The sequence below is a fragment of the Eutrigla gurnardus genome (assembly GCF_963514095.1).
Source record: "Eutrigla gurnardus genome assembly, chromosome: 15".
In the NCBI taxonomy this organism is placed as follows: Eukaryota; Metazoa; Chordata; class Actinopteri; order Perciformes; family Triglidae; genus Eutrigla; species Eutrigla gurnardus.
The window spans coordinates 11,899,349-11,923,811 of NC_139938.1; the positions used below are offsets into that span (position 1 = coordinate 11,899,349).

The 24,463-nt window shown below is 43.0% G+C and overlaps 1 protein-coding gene across 1 annotated transcript; it reads right to left on the reverse strand.

The window, feature by feature from the left end:
* Positions 1-3,785: 3,785 nt before the first annotated feature.
* wscd1b (WSC domain containing 1b) lies at positions 3,786-22,404 on the reverse strand. Its single transcript, XM_084029429.1, has 9 exons — positions 22,247-22,404; positions 20,541-21,149; positions 11,458-11,572; positions 10,365-10,549; positions 7,281-7,402; positions 6,643-6,832; positions 5,134-5,298; positions 4,845-5,045; positions 3,786-4,707 (listed from the first exon to the last, which is right to left on the reverse strand). The coding sequence occupies exons 2-9, from the start codon at positions 20,929-20,931 to the stop codon at positions 4,355-4,357; spliced, it is 1,722 nt and encodes a 573-aa protein (XP_083885555.1). The 5' UTR covers positions 20,932-21,149; positions 22,247-22,404; the 3' UTR covers positions 3,786-4,354.
* Between the last annotated feature and the right edge of the window lie 2,059 nt (positions 22,405-24,463).

Genomic DNA, 24,463 nt, shown 5'->3' on the forward strand with positions numbered 1-24,463 from the left:
ATCATTGATTTATAATTGTGGAGGAGAAAACTGATATGAAATGAGAGAGACCAAACTCAGGATGATGTCATCAGTCCAGTCGGTTTAATGGCTGTTTTATTGAAAAGTATTCTATAAAAATGAATATCATCTATTTATTTTTTTTTTAATTCTGTTGTTTTATTTCCAGTCTACAAGACCTACAGGTGCTGCCGCAGGGTAAATTGTGTTTATTTTTGTGATATGTGCACACTGCAAATATTAGTTCTGATTTAAATATCATTATTATAATTTAGCATTCATTTTATTGGATTTAATACAGTGGTATTAATCTTTTTTTTCCATTATCCTGTTATTATTTGTTATTACTACTACTAAATATACACGTAGGCTACTTGGTTAGTTTCCACACCTGAGAACAGGCGTTTTGAACTTTCTTCTTACATGTAGGTGGTGACTTGCAGTATTTTGGAACCAGCAACAGGGTGTTGAAAACAAACTCTCTCGACCCTGCCGTTGTGATTAGACTGAAGCCTTACTGATATTGACATTGGGTGTCCTTTGAGACTCGTCATGAGCTGTCAGGCCCGGCTCACCTCACTGTCTGCTGCTCAAGTAACGAGCTTCACTCGGGTTGGTGTGACAGGAGGGGGAGGAGGCTCCAGCATCATCTGCAGTCCAGCTGCATCCTCGTTTCTCTTCCTCCTCTGGATCTTTATCCTTGGAGGGAAATCCACCTCCCTCTTTCTGCATATTTAATCCTTTTGTGTTTGCACATCAACAGGAGTAAAAGGCGGCAAAGACATCACATATTCTTTGGAACAGATGGTGTCAGGTGTCTTAATATACCCCAGACTAGCTGTCAGTCCATTCAGTGTTCCACAGACACCTGACTGGGAGCCCTTATGGCAGCGCTTCACAAGCGAGCTCGGTCTGAAACTCATCCCGCCCTCTGGGAATCACACGACTGTTAAAGACAATCAGAGTGACGAGCCTGCACGCTTGTCAGCCAGCCTTGAGCGAACTACTTTCACCATTCCAAACTTTATCATCGTGTCTGTTGGTGGTTTCATTTTGAAGGACTTTTGAATCACCCAATAACAAAAAGATTGTTAATGTTTGTCTGGAACGCTTGAGAGACATATTCCACAAATATGATCCTCTTGTCTGCAACAAGCTTAAACAACACAGACGTGTCACCTTAATGGGGCATCGTTCCAGGCACAGACTGAATGACGTAGGTCCTATCCGGTACATGCTTTGAGGAAAACGGTGCCACATTTCAGTGCTTTACGGTAGTGACTCCGTTGCCATAGCAGCAGAGAAAACAAGAAACGTTAGCATCTTAATGCTCCGTTAGTTGTCCGTAACTATAGGACGTTCCTTTTGTCTTGAATTGTCTCCATTTGGGGTCCCAACATCCATAAAACACCTACATGTTCCTGTTTTCGTCCGTGTTTTCACCAACGTTAAATACTGTTTTTCAGGGCGTCCATAGACGTTGATCTATTGTGGTCCACTCATCATTACCTAGCCCAATATAAAAATAAATCTGAATTCAACACTGATGTGTCTGGATGTGCGTCAATCAATCAATGTGCCGTTGTCGAGGCCGTTGCTATGACAAAGCTGTCAGTATCGGTTAGCTGTTATGCCGAAAAAGAAAGAGCTCCAGGCGGCGTCCTACCTCCTTCATAAAGTAGACCCACCTGGAAATGAACACACTGCATTCTGCACAGAGTGCAGGAAGACGGTTTAAAGCAATGCACTTTATTAGAAAACTAACTCAACACAAAGTGTGTCTTCATCAGATTCATAACGTGGGGTAAACTTCAGGGTCCTGTTTGGGGGATTGAACATATGGCCCCCCTACATTAGTGCTGAGCAGGTAGTTTTCAGTTTATTCATCAGACCTGCATCTGGAAACAAAGCTGATGAGAGTCAGACAGTCGGAGAACCAATACAATAAACCCAAAGACAATAAAAGTCTACTGAAAGCTATGAGGATTTGCAGTCGGGTGGCTCTTTTGATTCACTGTTACTATGTGGATGTTTTTCGGAAAACTTTTCATTACTCTACATTTTGCAGATCTGATTTATACATTCATGATTATATTATAATGGGGCATTATCTTACCAAATATGTGCTCATTTACATATATTTCCAGAACAGAAACGTTCAAAGTGATTGTGTCAGGTTGTGGACAGATATTTTTTTTGTATCTGTAAATCTGAAAAAAGCCACAAAACATTTTGTCCTTGTTGTTAATAATAGAATTTTGTGTAAATGAGGCTATGAATAATATGTGAACAAACCCCTCAGAAGAAACCTTCAGAATAAAGAGAGGAATGAAAACAGACTTTAAACTTGTAAAATAAATATTATTTATTTATTCAAAAATAAATAAATAATATATCAGCATGAAACTTATGTTCATTACTGACATTAAGACAATTATTTCATCGTCTGTGTTATGTTTAACTATGGGAATGAAGCATTATCTAACGGTAACTTCCACATACACAGAGTAATAAAACAATCAAACAATGTGTATTAAGGATGTTTTCTTTCTAGTCTGAGAAGTGTTATGGAAGTAAAATAACCCGAAATCTCTGAATTGAACATGGTTCTGCCTTTATCGGCTTAAAGTCCTTCCAGGACTCACAGTGCAGAAGTAATGACAATCTCATTAAACTCCCTATTTATGTGGTTTTGTTTGTCTGTCCAAAGAAACAGAACTGCACGCTGTTGAGTATTTGAGAGGATAAAGCTCTTCAGGGAGCGTGTTGCCCGCTACATGAAAATGCTCATTGACACACAAACTCATCTTCACGAGAAAAGGTTGAATTTCCAGATGAAAACTCAAGTGGAAGGAGTCTGCAGCACGGCTCTGTTTCAGATGTTTCTGACAGGTGGGCCGGAAGAGGTTCCGTAGAGACCAGCACGTGACTCCTCAGAACACCGCTGCAGCTGTGTAGATGGGTCTTATAGGGATCTGGTGCACAGCGGGGGTGGTGAACCAGCTCATAAATCCAGGGATTGAGGCTGCTTCTCGGGGTTTTGCTCTAACACTCTATGTGCCGTTCAGACTTGTTGCTGGAAGCGTGCCTCGTCTCTGTGACGGCGGTTGGTGGACACATTATAGTGAGACGCGTTGGAGTCCAATATAGCAGCTCCTCTGTGAAAGTTACATGCTCAGGTTTTATGTGACCTTGGTATATCACAAAGATTTAAAAAAGCAAAGCATGTATTGAGGAATAGTGCACTGAATTATCTGAAGTGTTCATAATATTGTTTCTCTCGACTCTTTTCAAGGTCGATTTTTAATCTAGCTATTAAAATATCAGCACTAAAGCCTGGTATGTGCGTCTTTGAGTTTTGAAAATTATAATTATTAAAGCCTGGTCTCTACTTTCTGGTTTTAAGGAAATCTGTTCTTCTTTGGATGTAAACTATTGAATGCACGCCTCGGTCCAGCATGTGAATGTTTGTCTGCACTTCTGTCATCAGGTGGCACTGTTCTTCCAGTCTCCACCGGAAATAATCAGAGTTGTACGTCTGCACATCTACAATATCTGAGCAAGTGGGAGCAAAGTTGTTTTGCTGGGGTTTGTTTACTGAACTGAGTGTTTGCTTCCTCTGAGCCTCTGTTTGCGCTCACACAGAATCACTCTGAACATCGTCCTGAACGTTGGAAGTGTTCTGGCAGACGGCTTCGGCCTTGAACACACAGTAACACACTAACAGGTGGTTCCAAGTAAAGGGAGAGCAAACAAGGACTATCAATCAAAACTGAATGTGTTTAATGAAATCAAGGTTTACAGTTCAGCACAGATCCATTGTGAGTCCGTGTTCAGTCAATCCAGCCCTCCATCGCAAACCTGTAGCACCGAGATTACCACAGAGAGTCCGTATAATCTGGACAATCACTGTTAGTATGACTGGTCATTCTTATTAACACTGGTGGATCCTAAAAAGGCAATATATGTATTAAAGTGACATTATAAAGAGCCACAGAAAACCCACTCCAACCAAAATGAGTCCATCCTGGATTTACCCGCTCAGATTTGTGCAGTCGGGCACTTTGCTAGATAATCCCAACATCCCGACACATTATGTCAAATCCTATCTGAGTATTCATCGTATTTGTGTCTCTCAGAGAGGCAGTCCCTGCCCTGAGGCTTTCACTGCTCACTGCTGATGAGTCGCCACGTCCCCTCCAGCGTGTTTTCACGGCTCCACAGTCATTCACAGTGCGTCCGGCTTCTCAAAGAGTCAGGTGGTCCCTTTCCATCAGCCGGCGTTCCCCACAGAGCTCTCCTCCTGCTGGACCAGGCATGTAAAGGACTGTGTGTGTGTGACCTTGTCAGAGCATCATCTGGGGAGGTATTCCTGTGGAAGTCCGCTAAAGTTCCTGCTCCGCAGCGCCCGGTCAACCGAATGAACGAAGGGGTCGATCATCTGTCTCATGTCAGGAGTGAAGGGGTCGAAGGAGGGCCGCTGGGCCCCCGAGCGTTTGAAGTGTCCGTCCTGGTTGCTCTGAGCACAGAGCAGCCTCTCCTCCGTCATCGTGACGTTCAGGAAGACGGTGATGATGCGGAGCTGGGGGAGGAGAGCCGTCTGCAGCTCCTCGTAGTGCACCACCAGCAGGCGCCGTCCGAACGTCAGCCAGCTCAGCGTGTGGGACGCCCACCAGGGGGCGTAGCTGGAGACAAATTCTGGCCATTCTGCAGGTGAATGTGAACACAGTTGAGTACATGGATGGTTCAAGGTGGTTCTTGACTCGAGTATTGTTGGATAAGATGAGAGGTAAGAAGTGCTGTCATGTTGGTGCATTTGACAGTGAACAGCTGGACTATATTACCTTTGCTTTTCCACTGTGCATCCGAGGCGTGTCCTAAATGTCCGGCACACTTGCGGTTGAATTCAGCCACGAGGGAGCGGTAAGGGTTTCGAATCAGCAGGATGGCGGAATCGAACATCTCGATCTCTTTCTGACCGCTCTCGTGGGTCTTCACACAGATGCTGCGGCCGCTCTTCCAGTAGTCCTTCTCCCCTTTGAAACCTGGTACCGAGGAATACACGAAAGGTGAGGCAATATAGCTGTCACTTGAACTCTCCGCTGTAAAGTGGTGAGGTGCGTCCCCCCCTACCTCTGTTGTACAGTGTGCCGTCAAAATAGTAGCTGCCAGTGTAGAAGCCGGTCACAAGCTCGATCAGGTGTCGGACCCAGGTGTTGCCTGCACCAGGAAAACTAGAGAGAGCCACCAGGGAGCTGGATCTCTGCGGCAGGAACATCCTCTCTTTGCACATGGAGTCTAGAAGAAAATGTTGGTTTGAGTTAGAAAACGAAGCGGAGCTGCACTCGATCCCTATTTAGCGGACACCTCTCAAGTGATCACGTCTGTCCGGGTCAAACTGATCACTAAGATGATCATCTTATCAGCATGTGTATGATTATGACATGAAGATTGTAATGAAATGGAGAGCCTCGCTATTACTGAATTTGATTGGCGGTTTCAAATGCAGCTTGTGCACATCTGTGTTGTCTGCTGCCTCCATCACCAGCAGCCACGTCTCTAGACCACACGGGGGAGCGGCGAACACCGACCTTCCATCGCTGCATCGCGTTGGCTTGTTGCTCAGCAGTTTGTTAAAAGCTTCTGAGGAGACGATGTTTTTCATTGAGAGAAAAGCTTTCAAAAGCGAGTCAAGGTGGTAACCTCCAGTTCTGAAAAGTGAATCCAACTAAGTGCCATACATTTATATTCTCTCTACTGGCCATCAGGGGGCGACATATCCACCCGTCACTCCTCCTCAATCCAAATATGGTCACTTCGGTTTATTGGTTGCAAAACTGTGATAGCAACGAACAAAATCAAAATGTCGAACTTGAGGCATCAAAACCCTAGTCCACAAACCAATAGGTGGCGCCACCAGGACTATGTCAACTTCTTGTTTACATTCTATGGTGTGTACGCTGGACCAGCATCAGGTAGCCTGATGGACGGGTTACGAGGCACAGTACCATGGGAGTACAGTAAAAAATAAAATTACTGCAGTTTAAAAATGTATTTTCTATTTGTTGTTTTTGTGTACAAAAGACCCAAAAGGAGAACTGTGTGTGGATTGTATTACTATAAGTATTTTATTTAAAGGTGCAAGATGTGATCAACAACTATTGTCTGTCCTCAGCTGTCACCTGTGGAGAGGCAATAGAAATGTTCCATCACATAGCACCTTTAAATAGCATAAATTATGTGTCTCCATATAAATGGTAGATCACTGTGAGATGACTATAAGTGGTTTCCACTGTATATCAGAGTGTGGATGCAGAGAACCCAAAAATGATCGTTTTCAAAACAGAGTTCAGTGTTCAGGTCTGATCCACGTTTGGGATGTAAACTGCTTTCAAGAGAGGAAGAAAGGGAAGAGTCTAGTCTTAGCTGAGGACACTTTTACACAAGACCAAGAGCGTCTGGATATTGTAGATTGATTGATGGATATCATGATATGATTGGTGGAAATTGGATGCTACTAGCTGATGTAAGCACACATAATATTTTCTCTTGATGATCATTTCTTTTGCATATATTGCTAAAAAGGGTGCTCGATTTCACCAGCTGCCAACAGGGCCTTGTCACATGCGGATGATATCTCACCGAGCACAGGTGTGTGATACACCTGGTAGTGGGCAGCCTCGGTGACTGCTGTGGGTGTGGAGTTGCCGGTGTGATTCAGCTCAGTGTTCCCCGCACACTGCTGCTTGTCAGCCTGCTGGTTGAGGCTGAAGAGGGACGACGTCCACGTACAGGAACAGTGGGCCTTCTTGAACACAGCCAGCGGGAGCTCCTGCCAAGCAAAAGCACAAACGTTCTCCGTGTCTTTCCGCGTCTTATCAGAATTATTTCTCCTCTGTCGGCTCGGTTCCGCGGGAAAGTCGGCATCGCTACGTGCTTCATGTTTTTTTTCTCACTTCTCCAGTCGCAGAAGGTTAAAATGCTCAATGTCAAAGAGGACAGACTGCAGCGAGCATTCAAGAGTGGTGCATACAACACGAGAATGAATCACAATGCACTGCCTGATGACGTGCGGTGTTCTGTTTTCAGAGGAGCGCCCAGTGAGATCGGCTCATCATTAGAGGCACATTAAACCTTTAATATACAGCAGACTCCAGAGAGAGAGAGAACCCTCCCCTTCTGGAGGTGGAGAAACCCTGGTGCACTACAGACAACTACGTGCACTAAATTGATCATGATCAGGTCATTAATATCTATAATAATATAATAATAATTCAGACCTTGTCTGTGCAGGTCTCGATGCAGGACTGCGTGGTCAGGTTGGGCTGGAAGGAGTAGATGGGGAAGCTGCTGATGGTGCTCTTCGTCAGCTTGAAGCAACCGCGGTAGTGAACATTTCTGACTGGAAAAAGACAAACCAACATGAGAAAATAGTTGCACACTGGCTGGATGACAAGATTGGATTAAGTAGGACTCGCCTGCATTATATAAAAGCATGGGAAATATTTTTAGACATTCACTGATGATGCAGCAAATAAAGAGTTGACTCAGAAAAACATTTTAATATAGTTTTAAAATAGTAACTTGACATTTGAGTTGAATTCAAACGATCCGTCCCAAAGTATATAAATTTGTGTACCAAACTGATATCTGGGGTATAATACATTCAAAATTCAGCTGCAAATCTCCAGAGACTCTCAACCCCCAACCATGAATATTAATACCGGATATGGAATAAACTTGTATAATACATTTGACCTTGCCAACAGAAATAATGTGGTGAATACTGTATCTGTAAAGAATGGAAAACAGCTTTTGTAAGAGAAATTATTTGTTGAATTTTCCAAAATAGCAATTATTATTGAGTTTTTTGGATCAAAAAGGCCAAATCTAAATTCTTACAATGGAGACAAATACTGAAATGTTCCTTATACAAGTACAAATGAAACACTATCCATCTGTGACATTCAAACATAGTGTACTCTTATATACATATATTATGTAATATTCTTACACTAATGCTATCCTATTCATATTGAACACAAAATCTCCAAAACGTATATACACAGCCTCTCTACGAGCAAACTGGACTCAAACAGGAATAAGTGGACCATGTTGTGGACTATTTTCAGCCACAGTTTAATACACATTTAGTGCTCTGGTGCATTGGGTGCTGCAACACCCCTGGGTGGCTTGAGGACAGACCAAGGGTATAGGAATGTACAGTAAAGACTTGGAAATATATATCTATATGTCAGCAAGACTGGTGATAATGGCTTTCTGGGACATAAGTTCTCCAGGTGCATCCGACAGATGTAACGACTGAATCTCCAACTCATCACGGTTCGAGAAGCCAAATGAGATTGTCGGGTGAAAACCACTTTTCTTCTTGTGGAGGGAAAGTTCCCTCCCATCTGGATATCTGCCCAGCAACACAGCCTCCAAATGTTTGTGACATTTCCAAAGAGATTTGAGAAATAAGCCTACAGGATTTCACTCATTGACTTCACTTCATATTTATCAAACATTTTACATCAAGCTGAACATATATATGTGATGTTTGTATTTCTATTTTTAAAATGCTCTTCTCTATCACAGTCTCTGTTAAAACAGTTTACAGGAATGTAAAGAATAGAACATTTATATGAATAAAAACAGGGAGAAATACAATAAAATCTGTCTTGTGAATATTTCTTCCAGCAGGATTGTGTATCTGTGTTTTGTTGGTGTGTTTTTAGTGGCACGGATTATTAGATACATAAAGGTTTGGTCACAGATGAACCTTGTTAGAAGGATTGATCTAAACATTGGTTTTGGTCTGTTGAGGGCAGACTTTCATACCAAGCATTTTCATCTTAAAAATGTGCATGAAATTGATAAAAAAAAACTGATTTAATGGGTATTTCTGCCTGTGGACTAATGACATTAGTGGTGTCATACCTCCAGGTAAAGCTCCATTATGCATGCTGCCAAAATAGGGATGTCTCACCAATTTACTTGTGTAGAGATACTGGGTTTTACTTTTGTAGAGATACTGGGTTTTACTTTTGTAGAGATACTGGGTTTTACTTTTGTAGAGATACTGGGTTTTACTTTTGTAGAGATACTGGGTTTTACTTTTGTAGAGATATTGGGTTTTACTTTTGTAGAGATACTGGGTTTTACTTTTGTAGAGATACTGGGTTTTACTTTTGTAGAGATACTGGGTTTTACTTTTGTAGAGATACTGGGTTTTACTTTTGTAGAGATACTGGGTTTTACTTTTGTAGAGATACTGGGTTTTACTTTTATAGAGATACTGGGTTTTACTTTTGTAGAGATACTGGGTTTTACTTTTATAGAGATACTGGGTTTTACTTTTGTAGAGATACTGGGTTTTACTTTTGTAGAGATACTGGGTTTTACTTTTGTAGAGATACTGGGTTTTACTTTTGTAGAGATACTGGGTTTTACTTTTGTAGAGATACTGGGTTTTACTTTTGTAGAGATACTGGGTTTTACTTTTGTAGAGATACTGGGTTTTACTTTTGTAGAGATATTGGGTTTTACTTTTGTAGAGATACTGGGTTTTACTTTTGTAGAGATATTGGGTTTTACTTTTGTAGAGATATTGGGTTTTACTTTTGTAGAGATACTGGGTTTTACTTTTGTAGAGATACTGGGTTTTACTTTTGTAGAGATACTGGGTTTTACTTTTGTAGAGATACTGGGTTTTTCCACCAGATGTAGAAGATGTCCATCCACTGTAACTCATTCCATTTAGTTAGATCCGTACAGTGAGTACGGTCAGTGAACTCACCACACAGAAGGATCCAGATGATCCATATTCGCTTCTACAAAACTGTCACTTTTTGACACCAGTTTGGCTCCGCCCACAAAATACGGCTAAAATATTGCTCAAACACAAAAAAGGTCTATTAGTTACGTATTAGCTCCTTAGCCTCTCTGTTTGGAGAGGTTTTTGTTATGTGGAGTGGACTCACTCATTAGGCCTCATCCATGAAACATGCATACATTTACAGCCGGCAGCTGCTTAGTTAGCTTAGTCTAAACGATGAAACAGCTAGTCTGGCTCTGCACGAAGGTAAATCAAACTGTTTTTTACATTTGCAGAAATTTTAACACATAACCGGATAATTGGCACCAGACTCACAAAAAATTTGCATGTGGATTTTCCTTAAAACTCCACCACATTTTCTGCATCAAACTGGTGAGAAACGGCTTTCATCCTTTGACATTTTGACATTTAGTTATTTTTCGAGAATTTAAATTTCAAAGGTTGAGTTATTCCCTCACTCGTCTGCAGCGCCCACATAAATAAAGAGCAATCAGTCCCGTGTCATCCCTGAGTGAAGTTGACTCACATTTCCTGTGACCCGGCAGCTGCTCCTCCACCTTGTAAATGGAGAGTCGGCCCACACCTCCGCAGGGAGACCCCCTCTCACCCCGGCACACCAGACTACAATCCTCCTCAGGGGTCCGTGGGCTACTGATCCGGTTCCCGCAGTGGCATTCAGCGCCGTACTCCAGACCTGCAAACTGGTACCCGCTGTCCACACACATAGATGAAAACAGAGTTATTGCCCGAGCCAAGGGCAATGCATAATCTCAAGCTACTGGCCTTAGGCTAAGGTGTCCCACAGGACCTTAGTTAACATTTCAAACTCATCATTGAACTCAAACTTCGCAGCATTAAATCCACAGTATGACCCGTCCCCTGTGATATTGGACGGTGCTCCTCTTTCTGACTGAACTGAGCTCACCTCTCATCTGTACTTTACATATCAAGGCTGTTGTGACTCATCCTCTCTTTTTTATCCCCCCCTCCTTGGGAAAGACAGGGACCTCATCAAAGTTGACCTTTTCATATATGTCCTTTGAAGCTTGCACCATAAATTGCCTTGACTTTTTACTTTTACTCATCGCTGTAATTGGCCCACTCAGGTAACAAGCACCGCTGCTTTCCATGCGAGCTTGAGGAGGGCCGGCTTAGTGGGGCTGCCTGGCTGCCTCCATCTGTCCTCTGCTGCTCCTTGTTGCTAAGATATTAATTCAAGCAGGTCATTCCTTGAGATCGCTATGGAAATTCCACCTGTCTCGCCACGTTTCCTTGCAGCTTTTGGCAGTCGGAGGGAGTCACAACGCGGCCACAGGAAAGCACATATCTACCGTCTGATTTATTCACTAAGTGCTGTAGTCAGCTCATTCAGCTTTCTCAGACACACACAGCTCCCTCCTTCCTTCTTCTGCCATAGATCAAGCCTTCTGTCCTGGCCTGCTCTTCACTCCCCTCCCCTCCCCCCCCACCCCCTCATCTTTTACTGTCATCCAGCCACCTGGCTCTCCGCTGCCTCCAAACACAGGAAGCATTCATGGTCGAGACTGAGATCCAAAGCGTTTACTCAAACAGCAGGCCTTCTGTGGTCCCTTCGCAGGAGCTCACCACGGACGCATTACCTTTCCGAGCAGGTGTCTTGACACAGAGAGCTGGTCATTTTGCGCAGGTCATAAAGCATGGTTCCTCCAAGCGCTCGGTCACTGGCATTATGCAGGAAGCAACCCATGTAGGTTCCTGGATGTGAGAGAGAAAAAAACATTTGGACTGAAAAAAAATCCCAGACAAGACACTTAGCAAGTCCTCTGAAGCCCTCACAATGGAAGTGTCCGTATCACAAAACCACTTTGAGCTGAAAGGATTAGTGAGATCGTCGGAGAACAAAGCAACTTTATTGATGACAATCTGGATAAACAGTTAATCCTTTGAATCATTTGTCTAACAAAACCATGAAATGGTCTTTGTTTCCAGCTTCTCAGATGTGAGGAGCTGCTCCTCCTTTGTTTTATGTGATTGTAAATGAAATACCTTTGGGGTTTTGCAATCGTTAGTTGGACATAATAAAGCAATTTGAAGGTGTCACCTTGGGCTCTGGGAAATAGAAATGGGACATTTTATTGACTAAATGATTCATCAATCCAACTAATTGGCAGTTTAATTGATCATGAAAACAATCATCATGTGCAGCTCTAACACAACATGAATTACACTGAAAATGAAGTTGATTTCCAGGTTATATATATATATATATATAGATTCTTAGCACGTTCTCCAAAAAGAAAAGACAAATTAGTAGGATTTCCTATAATAATTATAGCTAGAGGCCATTGTGATGGGAGCACACCAGCCGTGATGCTAGTGGGGGGGGGCTTCCTCACTTTCCCTGTGGCTCGGACCACATCTATCTTCAAAATTGGCCTTCATCGTGATCTCAACTACACAAGTTTCATGAATGCATCTTTATCGCAGCAATAAAATTGTCCATCAACTAGAACGATGTATTGTTATCATATCTATATCTAGATATGAACAAGCGGGTGATTTGGTCCATAATTTGGTGGAGGAAAAAGAGATCACTGCATTGACTACGACCATTTGTAATGATCATTTTCACTGTTCAGTGTGAAATTATAGTCATATCATAAGCTATCGAAATGTTAAATATCAAGATGTGATATTTTGTCCATATCGTGCAGCTCTACCACAAACCACAAATATATAAGACCTTGTGACTCGCACACAGACTAGCAGGTGAAAAGAATCCCAGCATGCCGGTTGCGGCTGGTAAGTCTAATGCACGTTGCTCCATGTTCTACAGTTCATTGATGTGCGGGAGCACAATGTGCACGACCACAATGAGCTGTGATTTGGACATTAACCAGACTTCCTCTGTCTCAGCTCTGGCACTGGCATCGTCCTCAAACTGTGCCAAAGCAGCCTTCGCATCATCACTTACTCAGTTATAATACACGCCAGAATGTATTGTGAGCCATAATATCCAACTAATTCATAAAATGACGAGGCCTAATTTATCATCCAATATAGATGGTTCTTATCCCTACATTACAGTGAAGCTATTTGCATGCAGTAGAATACTTGCATTCTTCTTTCTACTCCCGTAGAACGAGGCTATAATGCATAATAGGCTATGACAGACTACTATGATGTGCTGACAAGATTAAGGCTCCATAAAAAATGTCCCCCAAATTCTGTCTTTGATGTTATCCTTGTCTTTGGCACATTGCTACATCAAACTCAGCTCAGCTGACACATAAAAGTCTGTGTGTGGAGGAGAGCATATGCCTTCCTTTTGTGTGCAGACTTCATTTGCATCTTGCCCCTTTGGGTCTAAGACTGTTATATTTTTATGTAACATGCTCGATGTCTTTACTCATTCAGGAGCCGTATGTTGGGAACCGGTGGGTAGAAGTCTTTTTTGGTGAGTCGAGTCCATGCAGATAAATGTTAAGGTTTATTTCACAGACCGTACGAATTTGTATTCAGAGATGTTTGGTTCCAAGGACTGAGGATTTTGCTTTTCTATGTTTACAAACTGCATAAAAATAAACTGATGCAAAGGGGATTTAACCATGTTGGAGGAAGAGATGAGACAGCGAGGTGCACAGACGAGATGGACGCAAGCAATGGACCGTGAAATCTCTAGAAGGCCAAGCAACGCCGGATCGAATTTGTGATTCAATCAGCCTGCGATGTCCTCTGAAGCCCGTCCAGGCTGCTGCGCTGGGCGAGGCGGAGTCGCCAGCCGCCTCAGGAGACAAACACTGGTGAACTCCAGCAGATGTGCCGCTGCCAAAGCTGGTGGCATGAAGCATCTCAAGAGGCATCACCCAAGGTGAGGCCCCCCCCTACCCCCCATCCACACAGCGGGCCAGGTCATTGCTTTAATCAAAGTGAAGGAGATGCCTCAGGCAGCTGCAGCTGAGGGTAAACGGAGGGAAGCAGCCCGAAATCTCAGACATGATAGAAATGACTGCACTTAGGCCTGACAGTGTGTCGCTTTCTAAGACACTAAGACAGATGGCTGTGCTGGAGCTGAGTCCTTCCCACAGGATTGGATGGAGGAGGCTAATGACATGATGGCCAAGCACACAAGGACATGTGCCACTAACACAGGTAGCATGTACGCGGTGGGTGTCCATATTAGAGGGCTGAAGGAGGTTCACAGTCTTGCTGGTCTATAATACCCTTACAGATGAAAGGAGAGTCACAGCAGAGAGGCTCTCAACACAACCCAGGGTCAGAGGTTCCTCTCAACACGGCTCTAGATAGTGAAAAACCTGACATGCTCAGTGACTGCTCTGACAAAATCCATCACATGTACATGGGTTTAGCTTCACACACACCCAAAACCCAGGGGGGATAAGTCAGCAAAGAACTTCCTGCAGCACGCTTTACTGCTCGTTGAGCTCATTGCTGTGACTGCATGGTAACAAGCTGTCAAGTTGACCTTGAATTATGAAGCTTTGTTAACAGCTTCACACCAGAATCCACATGGATCCAGATCCAGTAAGGTTGCTGCTCTGCCGCTTGTCTTCATCAGATCCACCCGTTGCTCTTCCACAGTCCAAATATGGTCACTTCCTTCACTGGTTGCAAAAAAATCCAAAATGGCAACGGTCTTGAGGCTTCGAAACCGTAGTCCACAAATGGAGGATGTCACCATGACTACCTGCACTTCTTATTCACAGTCTATGAGAATACCTGATAAGGACTCAGATGAGTATAAGAGATCGCTCATTTTGACAGTCAGGGGATGATATATCCAGAGAAAGCTCAGTCAGAAAACAAACCTAAAACAATCGAAGTGAGGAGGACAAAAATAGAATGCCAACCACCTGCACTACCTCAAACTAAAACACAATTTCTCCCAAAAAATCAACTATTGCCAAATATGTACACAGAAAGAGTTTCTCCTACTGTGCAGTAATATTTCTTATTTGTGATCCCTCTGCATCTCTCCGGGTGTACTGATATGTACTTTACATATCAAGGAATTTGTGAAATTTGAAACTGATATCAGCATCGGGTATCGGTGTGATACTGTGCGCAGGTACTTGTACTCGTAATCACAAAGGTGCTCCGATACTGCACGCCAATAGGACTCACATATATCTATGAATATCTATATGCATTTGCAAACCTTTCCACCTGGCTGTGTTATTAATAATGCCATGTACAATGTGTCGAATGGTGAATAAAGATGGGATAAGGATTTAGAAATTAAACAGTGAAAACAAACGCAAAGAAACTAGTTGGCTTATGAAGAAGTTAATCTTTTTCATACAGAATATGATATTCTATGTTTTCTTACTTTTCCTTATCTTTCAATCCTTTGGCAGTCTAGAGTCCAGCCTAACAGATATAAAGGACCATCATACAGTATGCATTACATATAGAGTCCATGAAGTGCATGAATACCAAAGATATAATTAAGGCATTTTTTTAAAATAAATTATTAGCTTGTCCACCAGTTCACATTAAAAATGAAACATGGTGGTGTTACAGGGGGTTATGGACTGGACTCAGCAGTAACTTCCTGAAGTCTTCACCGGTTGCCTGGCAACCTCGTAGTGACAACCTTACAGTAAGGTGTAAATGAGCGAGCTTTAGAGGTGCGGGTATGTGGATTTTTAAACCTCAGACAGAGGCTGTTTCCAGTCTCTATGCTATGCTATGCTAAGCTAACAAGATGCAGGCATTAGCTTTCTATTTAAGCCAACCGGGTGAAGCGTACCAGTCTAACTCAGCACAACCCTGTCTCCTATGAAAACCTTATGCTAGCCTCTGGAACTGAAGAAGCCTCTTGCATGAGAGATATTGAAAACCTGAAGAAAGTCCAGTTGCTTACGACAAAGCTTTCAAGGGTCGTCCATGAACAAAAAACAACGCTACAAAACTTAGTAGTTAGGTTTAGACAATAAAACCACTTGGTTAGGTTTAGGAAAACCATCATGGAAATGACTATGAAGTTGAAACAAAAGTGCAACAAATGTACTGGGTTCTTGTTCATTGACCGCCAGGCTCCAAGGACTCGTTATGATTCATCAAGAGTAAATGTAATGGCAAAATAGGATTCCCTTGAAACATAATTCACAATGTAGTTTGGTTGCCTGGGAAGGTAACTTTGAGGAGACCAGGACGCTCAGCAAGAAAGCAAAGAGGAGTATTTCTCAAAACGTCTATTGACTTAAAACACTGACCAATTCAGAGAATGGTTTCCGATTCATTTTCTGTCAACTTAATCAAGTAATTGTTTCAGCACAGACTGAAGGTGAGAACATATTGTTCATGGTGTACTGTAAAGGGTTATGAATCATATCTAGTAGTGGACCCTCTTTCTCTGAAATGTTCAATCGTCTTCTCTTTAAGGACATGTGGCACAATAGACCTTGGTCATTTAATTTAGTGTCTTGAGTAATACTTTTTAAAAGGAGCGTTTGCCAGATGTCTGTTACTGAAACTGATCTCATTCCTGCCTCCAACATTTTTCATCTGTATTACCGTCCTTGGTGACTGAGTGGTTATGTAGCGTCTGCTTATAAGAAGGATTAGGAGCACTTGTAGGACGCTTTTCAAAAACAAGCTGGAAGATCAAATGTTCAACTGGAGGTAATTCCATTGTATTTATTTGTTTCAACAAAATGGCAAAGGCAAAGACAGGAACGGTTAAACAACAGAGTAAATCTCAGGTAGTCAAGTTATGGTGGAGGCTCCCGAACGTTGAGTGCAAGTCAGGAATTATATCATTTTTATCTTCATCTTTACTAATTTATCTTTGGTGCTTGGCTGCCTTTTCCTTCTCTGGATTTTAGAGGATCAGTGAGAATGTTCCCTCATCTAGGAGATCTGAAACACCCACCAGTAAAATGTCATATAAATGTATAATGACGTTCGTCTAAATGTTCTAAGGTCATGATTATCTGCTCATGAAATGTCGATGAAACCTGTTATGAGTGCAGAGTGCGTTGTTTCGGCACCGGGCCATCTGAGTTGAAAAAGCAATTCACAAAATAGAAAATAAATGTGTTTATTTGCTCCTTCATATATTATTCACCAGGAAAAACATTGTCTCGGTCGACACATCTTGGCTGAGGTATTTCAATCTCCAACATCCTCCTATTTCACAGAGTGTTAAAGCTGACAGCTGTTTCCCCGACTTTGCAAAGTCTGCTTTTGTTTAATGACAATACATTTACACAACCTTAACTATTTGCACAACTATGCAAGGTCAGTTAATGATCACAACATCAGATGTTGTGATGAAGCCACGCAACCACAAGTCTGTCAGGTCAGATATTAGAGGTGTTTGCTTGTTAGTGAAGAAGAATATACAGTATATTATGCATCCACGTGGCCAGCTGATATATTCACCTTCATGGTGTTAACATCTCACTGATGTGGCTGCTTTGCCTGCTAAACAGTTAGCCATAAAGACAGTTTCACTCCGTGTTAAAGGCTTGGACTAAAGTGTCAACTGAATGTGACACAAGTCTCTTCAGGAAGATCTTAACTAGAATTGAAAAATGATCCAACCAATGCTAACTCTTTCTGTAAAGCATAAAGCAGCGCTAGCTTCAAAAAATGGTTAAAACTCGAGACATTTTCAGTCGTTTCAACTTTGTCATATTTTCTTTTGTCAAAACAGACGGAACAAACTCATGTCACATCACCGTGGAAACCAATGAGATAAGTAGGCAGAATGGCAGAAAGGAAACATAGCGTTGTGTGTTGCTACATTTGATTTATTGATAAAAACATAAGATGCATGTTTGTGACAAGAAAGAGCCACACAGCTGCAACACAAGTTCCCTCTTCAAACATTTAAAAACAACACAGCTGAGCGTTTCAAGGAGGCTGAGCAGCAGACATTACAGGACCATTGGCAGCTGGTGGAACACTTCTTTGAGGGGGGCTGTGCCAGAAATCCAGCATGATTGGTTGCTGCTTCTAAAATATAACATCATCAAAAAACCCTTTTCATGCTATAATGTGAGTGAATATAATGTACAATGAGTACTCATAGAACAACTCATACCCCTATTTGGTTATTATCAGAGCGTCTTTGAATTCTAGATCTGAGTCATGATTCAGTGGACAAACTTCAGTAGGAAAAGGTTATCGTGAATAAAACAATAGTTTGAGGTCAAAGGTAATCTCTAGGGTGAAATTGTTACATGTAATAACCAAATTACTGCACTCAAAGGAGTCTCGTGGTTGATTAACCGACAAAGTGGCATTTGAACACCCTCTGATAAGTGCACCTCAATACAGTCTTTATCTCCCAGCAGACGCTGTAACGTGATCTCTAGACGACTTACACGCTACTAATCCCCGTTTGTTGTCAATGCAGAAAAAAACTCAGTGATGTCGCCTACGGAATCTCCCTTTCTTTTAGGACGGCTTCCAGATTCCCATCTATCCATCCATGTCGAAGGGCAAACTGTGCCCTATTAAAGAGTGGAACCCTAATAAAGAGTGGAACCACCAGTATTTTTAATTAAAGTAATTGACTAAAATCGGCCTCTCTACTGTCACTAACTTGACTACTCCCGGGATCACTCCCGGGAGTCTGGCTATGCTTTCTGGTCCAGCAGACTCCACTGAGGTCCTGACCGATGCAGACTGCTAACTGGCCTGAAGCTGGAAACACCACATTGTAGCTCCACCTGCCCGCTGTGTGACTGCTCAACTACTCCTGCTTTCTGGTCTACGGCGACGTGGTTGGGATGGATCCATCTCGGCGTGGCTGTGCCTGCTGCCATGGACTACTACTGTTGATTCTATTGCTTCTGTTAATACCACCACTACTGTTAATGCTACTACTATACTACCAACACCAAATGCAGTTTTTTCTCGCCACTGTCGCTGTAACGCTTGCCCCTGGGTGATGTTGGGACTTTGAAATTGTGTTGACTCTTGAAATTTTGAGCGTATTCTAGTCCTGCTCAATGTGTTAAGTGTCCTGAGATGACTTCTGTTGTGATTTGACACTATAAATAAAATTGAATTGAATTGAATTGAATTGAACCCTATTAAAGAGTGGAACCCTATTAAAGAGCGGAACCCTATTAAAGTGTGGAACACTATTAAAGAGTGGAACCCTATTAAAGTGTGGAGGTCGGGACGTTGAGCATCGCCGCCCCAAATCTCATCTGAGCCCTGTTAACTCACGACACCGGAAGCCTTGAGGCTCTGCTTCCACAACGAAAATATCTAATTACATTGCAGGCTAGATATTGACCACACACTTTTAATAATGAAACTAATTCATAAATAAATGAAATGACTGAATGACTGAGAGCAGGAGGGGCGGTTACAGGAGGTTAAAGGAGAGTTTTCAGAGGCAACATCCAAGTACAGATGGCGCCGTTATTATTAAGTATTATAACCTCTGCCAATCACTGTCTCATGTTAAGACTAGATGCTACTAGTTAATAGACAGATAAATAGAAAGACATCACCATCAATCGTCCCCAGTTGCATTCAAACTTTTCTGAAATGTTGTTTGAAAATGTAAATGAGTCATTATTTAATTAAATATTAATAAAAAAATATATTGTATACATATCAGTAAAATAAATCCTAAATGCGTATTTTGGATGTTGCTTTTCATTTCCCACTTATCTTATATAATGCCATGTTAATTGTTTTGCAATACATTAGCTAATGGCCAGTATGAGTCATGCAATTCAGTGCATTGAAAAATAATTATTATGTTGACAAATCACCTACCAATTTAAGAAAGAATGAGTATTATATTTAACTTAGGCTGGTATCGCCGAGCCCTACGAGAAAGTCACCAACTCATCAACACTGACAGCAGTTCCCTTCAGACCTCGAAACACACAACCCCAAAATGTTTAGTATAAATGTAAAAAAAAACATGTATATGAGATTCGGACGTAGAAAATCGTAACGCCACACATTGGTTTTTGTTAACAGTTAAGAAGCCTCTGTCTTGGATTTAGGCCGTCCCACTCTTGTGTGAAGGAAGTGACCCTATTTGGACTGTGGAGGAGCAACGGGTGGATTTGGTGCAGCAGAGCGGCACCCTGAGCAGCAACCTTACTGGATCTGGATCCATCTGGATTCTGGTGTGAAGCTCACAAAGATAGCTTCATAATTCAAGGTCAACTTTACAGCTAAGTCATATTAGCACCTAATTACATTGGTAGCATGGTGGTAGCGAGGGTCGCCTTAGTAGCAACCTGGCAATCAATAATAAGGTAGCCCCAATAAATTAAGTGAGAAGTGGATCATCTCCTCATAGACTTACAATCTATATACAATCACACTTATTTTTGCAACCAGAGGAGTCGCCCCCAAACTAGCAGAGAGAATGCAGGTTTAAGGCAAATTTAGCATGCGCTTCACTTTTCAGAACTGGAGGTTGCTGCCTGGTAAACAACCAGTTGTTAGCACGCATCAGCTTGTGGAAGACTCAGTTGACGTTCAATAAGTTCAAGGGCAGCGAACACAACAGTAGACAGACAGACAGGTAGGTAGAAGAATGAAATGATTGGATGGCTTTATTACAATCCTATGACAAGGATACTAGATCTTTTGTGTAATTTATGGCAAAAACAACTCATTTAGAAAAAAACCCAGTCTAAAATCCATTAGCCTCCCAAGCTTCAACTTACAAGTATTGAGTGTTCACAGAAACAGCTGTTGGCTTATTTACCTTTATGTCTGCCGCTCCTGTGCAGAGAGACTCTCTGCTCTGGGCTCTCTGGCAGCAGACTGTGAAACCAGCGACGATGCAGGTGTTGGACCCCCAGGCTTTGGGAAGCAGGCCAGTGTCGCCCTGCCTTGGCTCCGCCTCCGGACACAGGCTGAATGGCGGCCCATCTGGAACGCGCCCTCACACCTAGGCCTGCAGTCCTGAGGGCTGTGGGAGGCGCTGCGAGGGACAGCAGGGGCGGCAAGCTGACCAGGTTTGGCTGGGCCACTCTGACGCTGGAGCGCTGCAGGAGCAGGATGCTGCCTGCCATCAGGTAGGCGATGCCCAGGCAAAGCAGCAGCATCTGAGCCCGCTTCAAGAAGCAGTGCAGTCTGTAGTGGGGCGCCACCATCCTGTTCACTGTCTCTCCCCTCAGTGGAAGGCCATTTCATGGATTCGGAGCGTGAACATGTGTAACCTAATTCCTAATCTTGGGAAGACCTGCAGCATCTGGCGATGTTGTTGTGACCTGGTCCTTGTTCATCCAGTAGCAGCAGTGGAACAATGGATGTGTCACAACGGAGATGGGTTTAATATCCAAGGTTGTGGTCACAGCCTCCAGGATGGTCCCTGGGGGCAAAGCAGAGGCACAGAAACCGAATCAGAAAAAAAGAAAAACAGCCGGATTTAAAGCAGAGTGTATTTCTGTGAGCACAAGCTAAGGGGAGGGGGAGAATAGCCCCGCGGATTAGATGCACAGCTCATGTTGACATATAGGCTTGTGTTTCTGTCTTGCTGCATCTTGCAACACATCCCTCGGAGTCTGCTGCTCCGCTGCTTCCATCCCTGCCATTTGTTTTTAATGCAAAACACTGCCTCAAGTTGTGTTCTGCGACTCCTGTAATTCCTGTTCAGTCTTTGTCTCTCTCTCTCTCTCTCTCTCTGCTCTCCTATCACATTCATCTTTTCTTTTTAAAGGGGAAAGTTAGGAAATAGCACCAGCCTTTACTAATATGCCTTTAAATTGGATTCTCTTTAACTTCATTCAATCAATCAGTTGTCACAGTCAAATGACATCATTCGGTAAAATAAAAACTGCCTGAAGAGATTATGCAGAAAAACTGAGGCGAGGTGAAGCAGTGACACGTTTAAAAACACGCTGAGAAGAGATATTATACATATATGAGGATGAACTGAGATGTAAAAGCATCCTCGTTGTTGCATGACACTTTGACTGGAGAGGGGAGCAGCGGAGAGCAGTCCTGACCCACGCCTGTGTGCTTTTCTACTTCCCTGTCTCTGCTCCAGCTGATGTTGCTTCCAGCCTATAGAGGTGTCCACGTAGCGCCAGATGTGTCGATAGATGCCGGCGATAACCGTGAATGGACGTCACCGTCATGCCCTTCAGCTCTACTTTTCATCCCAGCACCCCCGCTCCCGAAAAAAGTAGGGGTGCGGTAGTGCTCCCGAGAACAGAAGCAACAGTTTGCACAACGAGTCTCTGATCAAGTCCGAGTGCCCAAGTTATGTTCAACTCCCATTTACTGTACCGTGTTACGCACAATGACCGACGCCTGGTGTCGCGGAATGAATGAGACGGTGGAATGAATCAACAGCGGGAGTAAACACGCAGCACCTCGGCTATTAAAGACTCCGAGGTCTTCCATCTTAAAAGCCCCGCTGTGCGCCTCCACCATTTACAGTAGGGGCTCGAACGTGCGGCTTACCTTCGGCCGTGCAGCGCTACGGTCGGCATCCTCGCATCGCGCGACCGCTCGGCCGTTTATGCCCGTTATGGTCGCTGTTTTCCCCGCTTACTGTCCACGGTGAAGGTCCCCTCGGCTCTCCAGCATTTCCCAGAGCTGGTGTTATATAAGCTCGCTCTCTCTCTCTCTCTCTCTCTCTCTCTCTCTCTCTCTCTCTCTCTCTCTCTCTCTCTCTCTCTCTCTCTCTCTCTCTCTCTCTCTCTCTCCGTCGCTCTGAAAGGCTGGCACGGCGATATAAAGCCCAGGCAGTGTGCTTGTGTGCGCGTGTTTGTGCGCGCGTGTGTGTGTTGGTGAGAGAGAGAGAGGTGGGGGAGGAGGGGGAGTCCGTCTCATTTGCATTGGTGATCTGAACGCGTCACAGCTCCAAACGGAAGCGTCGTGTCCAGCAGTCCACAGCTCGTGCTGCACATTCAGAGAGGGCTTATAATAAACAGCGGCTTCACCAGACTCTCTCCTAGAGACGAGAATGTGCGCAAACGGCGTCCCATACACTGTGCACTTAAGAAACCCGAGCGGGGCGCACACTGCGGCTCGCTGCCCCTAAGACAACTGTAAATCAGCCATCTGAAGGACACCTGGTTCTGTGCGTCTTTGGTTAAGCGTTGAAACGCATCTTATACCGCACGGCTGCTTTGTCGTTATAACGGACTGCAAAGACCAAGTAAAACCCGGGGAAGGCATTAATTTCGCGGCCGTATCTCCGAGGTCCCTTCGGGACAGCGGATCCTGATAGCGGCTGATGGTTTGTCACAGTAACCGATTCGGTGTCCTCTTTGATAGTTGTTCGCTTGGATTCAGCCTTGCACATCTGTTTAGTTGAGTGTACCAAATGAGTGGACTTGTGTCATGAGTCATGGGTGATATCTGTGTTGACGTCTCTGCGTTTCAGCACCACGAACAGCGCCTCGTCTGCGCGCTCCCGCCACGGACAAGGGGAATTAACAGCGCATAACAAAGCGCTCTGTCACGGCCTGTTAGACTTCAAACTGAGGCCTTCACATACCGTACAGTACATGGCCTAGATACAAGTGCTGGTATGTTCAATGATGCCCAAAATATCTGCAAGCTTTTTATTTAGTGTGGAGTCTTATAATGTAAAAAAAAAAAGTTCAAAATTCTTCAAACATCTGAAGAAATCTGTGAAAGTACTTTCCCTCCGAGTGTATGGTGTGAAGAGTTTTCTAAATGTGGAGAAGATGAGATGTAGAGGTGGAAATGAGTAATAATTTAATTGAAAGTATTGATTTGAAATATTATTTCAAATCGATACTTTTCTTATTCTAATTCCACCCTCCATGATACCAAATCAAATATAACTGGCCACCCATCTTCCATCTTTTTGCACCTTGAGTAGAAGGACGCTTTCATATCATGAGATAAGGGGTTTACTTGAGCTGTAGATGAATACAAATAGTAATATCCATAAAACAACCTGGTGTTTACTTTTCACCAAATGTTTCAGGTCCAACTGTCTTTGAGTGAAAGCATAACAAACCAGAATCCAGCAGAGTGAGCATAAAATCTAGTCTGACAGTTTTATTCCTCCTCAATGAATGAATGAATGACGGTTTTATGTTTCCCTCAGTGGTTTTAGATCCACCAAAATAATTTATCAGGAGTTCCACAAGGGTCAATTCATGGATCTTTTTTTTTTTAACCCTAAGGAAATATGACACATTCTAGAATTTGTGATAGTCCTATAAACCAGACTGTACAACAATTGAAAAAAGAAAATAGTGGATTTATACCTCAAGCTGAACCCTAAGAAGCTGTTTCATCCATCCTCATTCATCAGGTTAGATTACTGTAAAGTTGTCTTTGATGGATGACCTTCACGAACAGAACATAACAGAACACATTATTTAAATAGCTTTACTGGCTCCCAGTAAAAGACTGTTTTGTAACTGTTGTAAATGATTCGTCAGACCATAAAGGCCTTCTGTGAGTGGTTCACGAGAACATGGACAAATCAAGTATTTTGCCATTTAATTTGGAGCACATGGTGGCTAATTCAGAACAAAGTGCCAGCCATGTTTCCATGGTAACAAGGCACTGACACCTGCTGACCAGTGCCACCAAATAACAAAAAACAGCAAAACATAGCTCATCATCTCTGTCTTGTTCACAATGTTGTGGAACATACAATGAGGTATTAGGGACATTTTAGTGAAAAAAAAA

What these genes read in the sequence shown, in the direction of transcription:
- wscd1b (XM_084029429.1), bottom strand. Translation starts at nt 20,931, where the DNA reads ATGGTGGCGCCCCACTACAGACTGCACTGCTTCTTGAAGCGGGCTCAG. An exon ending in TCGAGACCTGCACAGACAAG is followed by an intron (nt 6,833 to 7,280) that starts GTCTGAATTATT and finishes TTTGCTTGGCAG; the next exon opens with GAGCTCCCGCTGGCTGTGTT. An exon ending in CGGCACACTGTACAACAGAG is followed by an intron (nt 5,046 to 5,133) that starts GTAGGGGGGGAC and finishes CCTCGGTACCAG; the next exon opens with GTTTCAAAGGGGAGAAGGAC.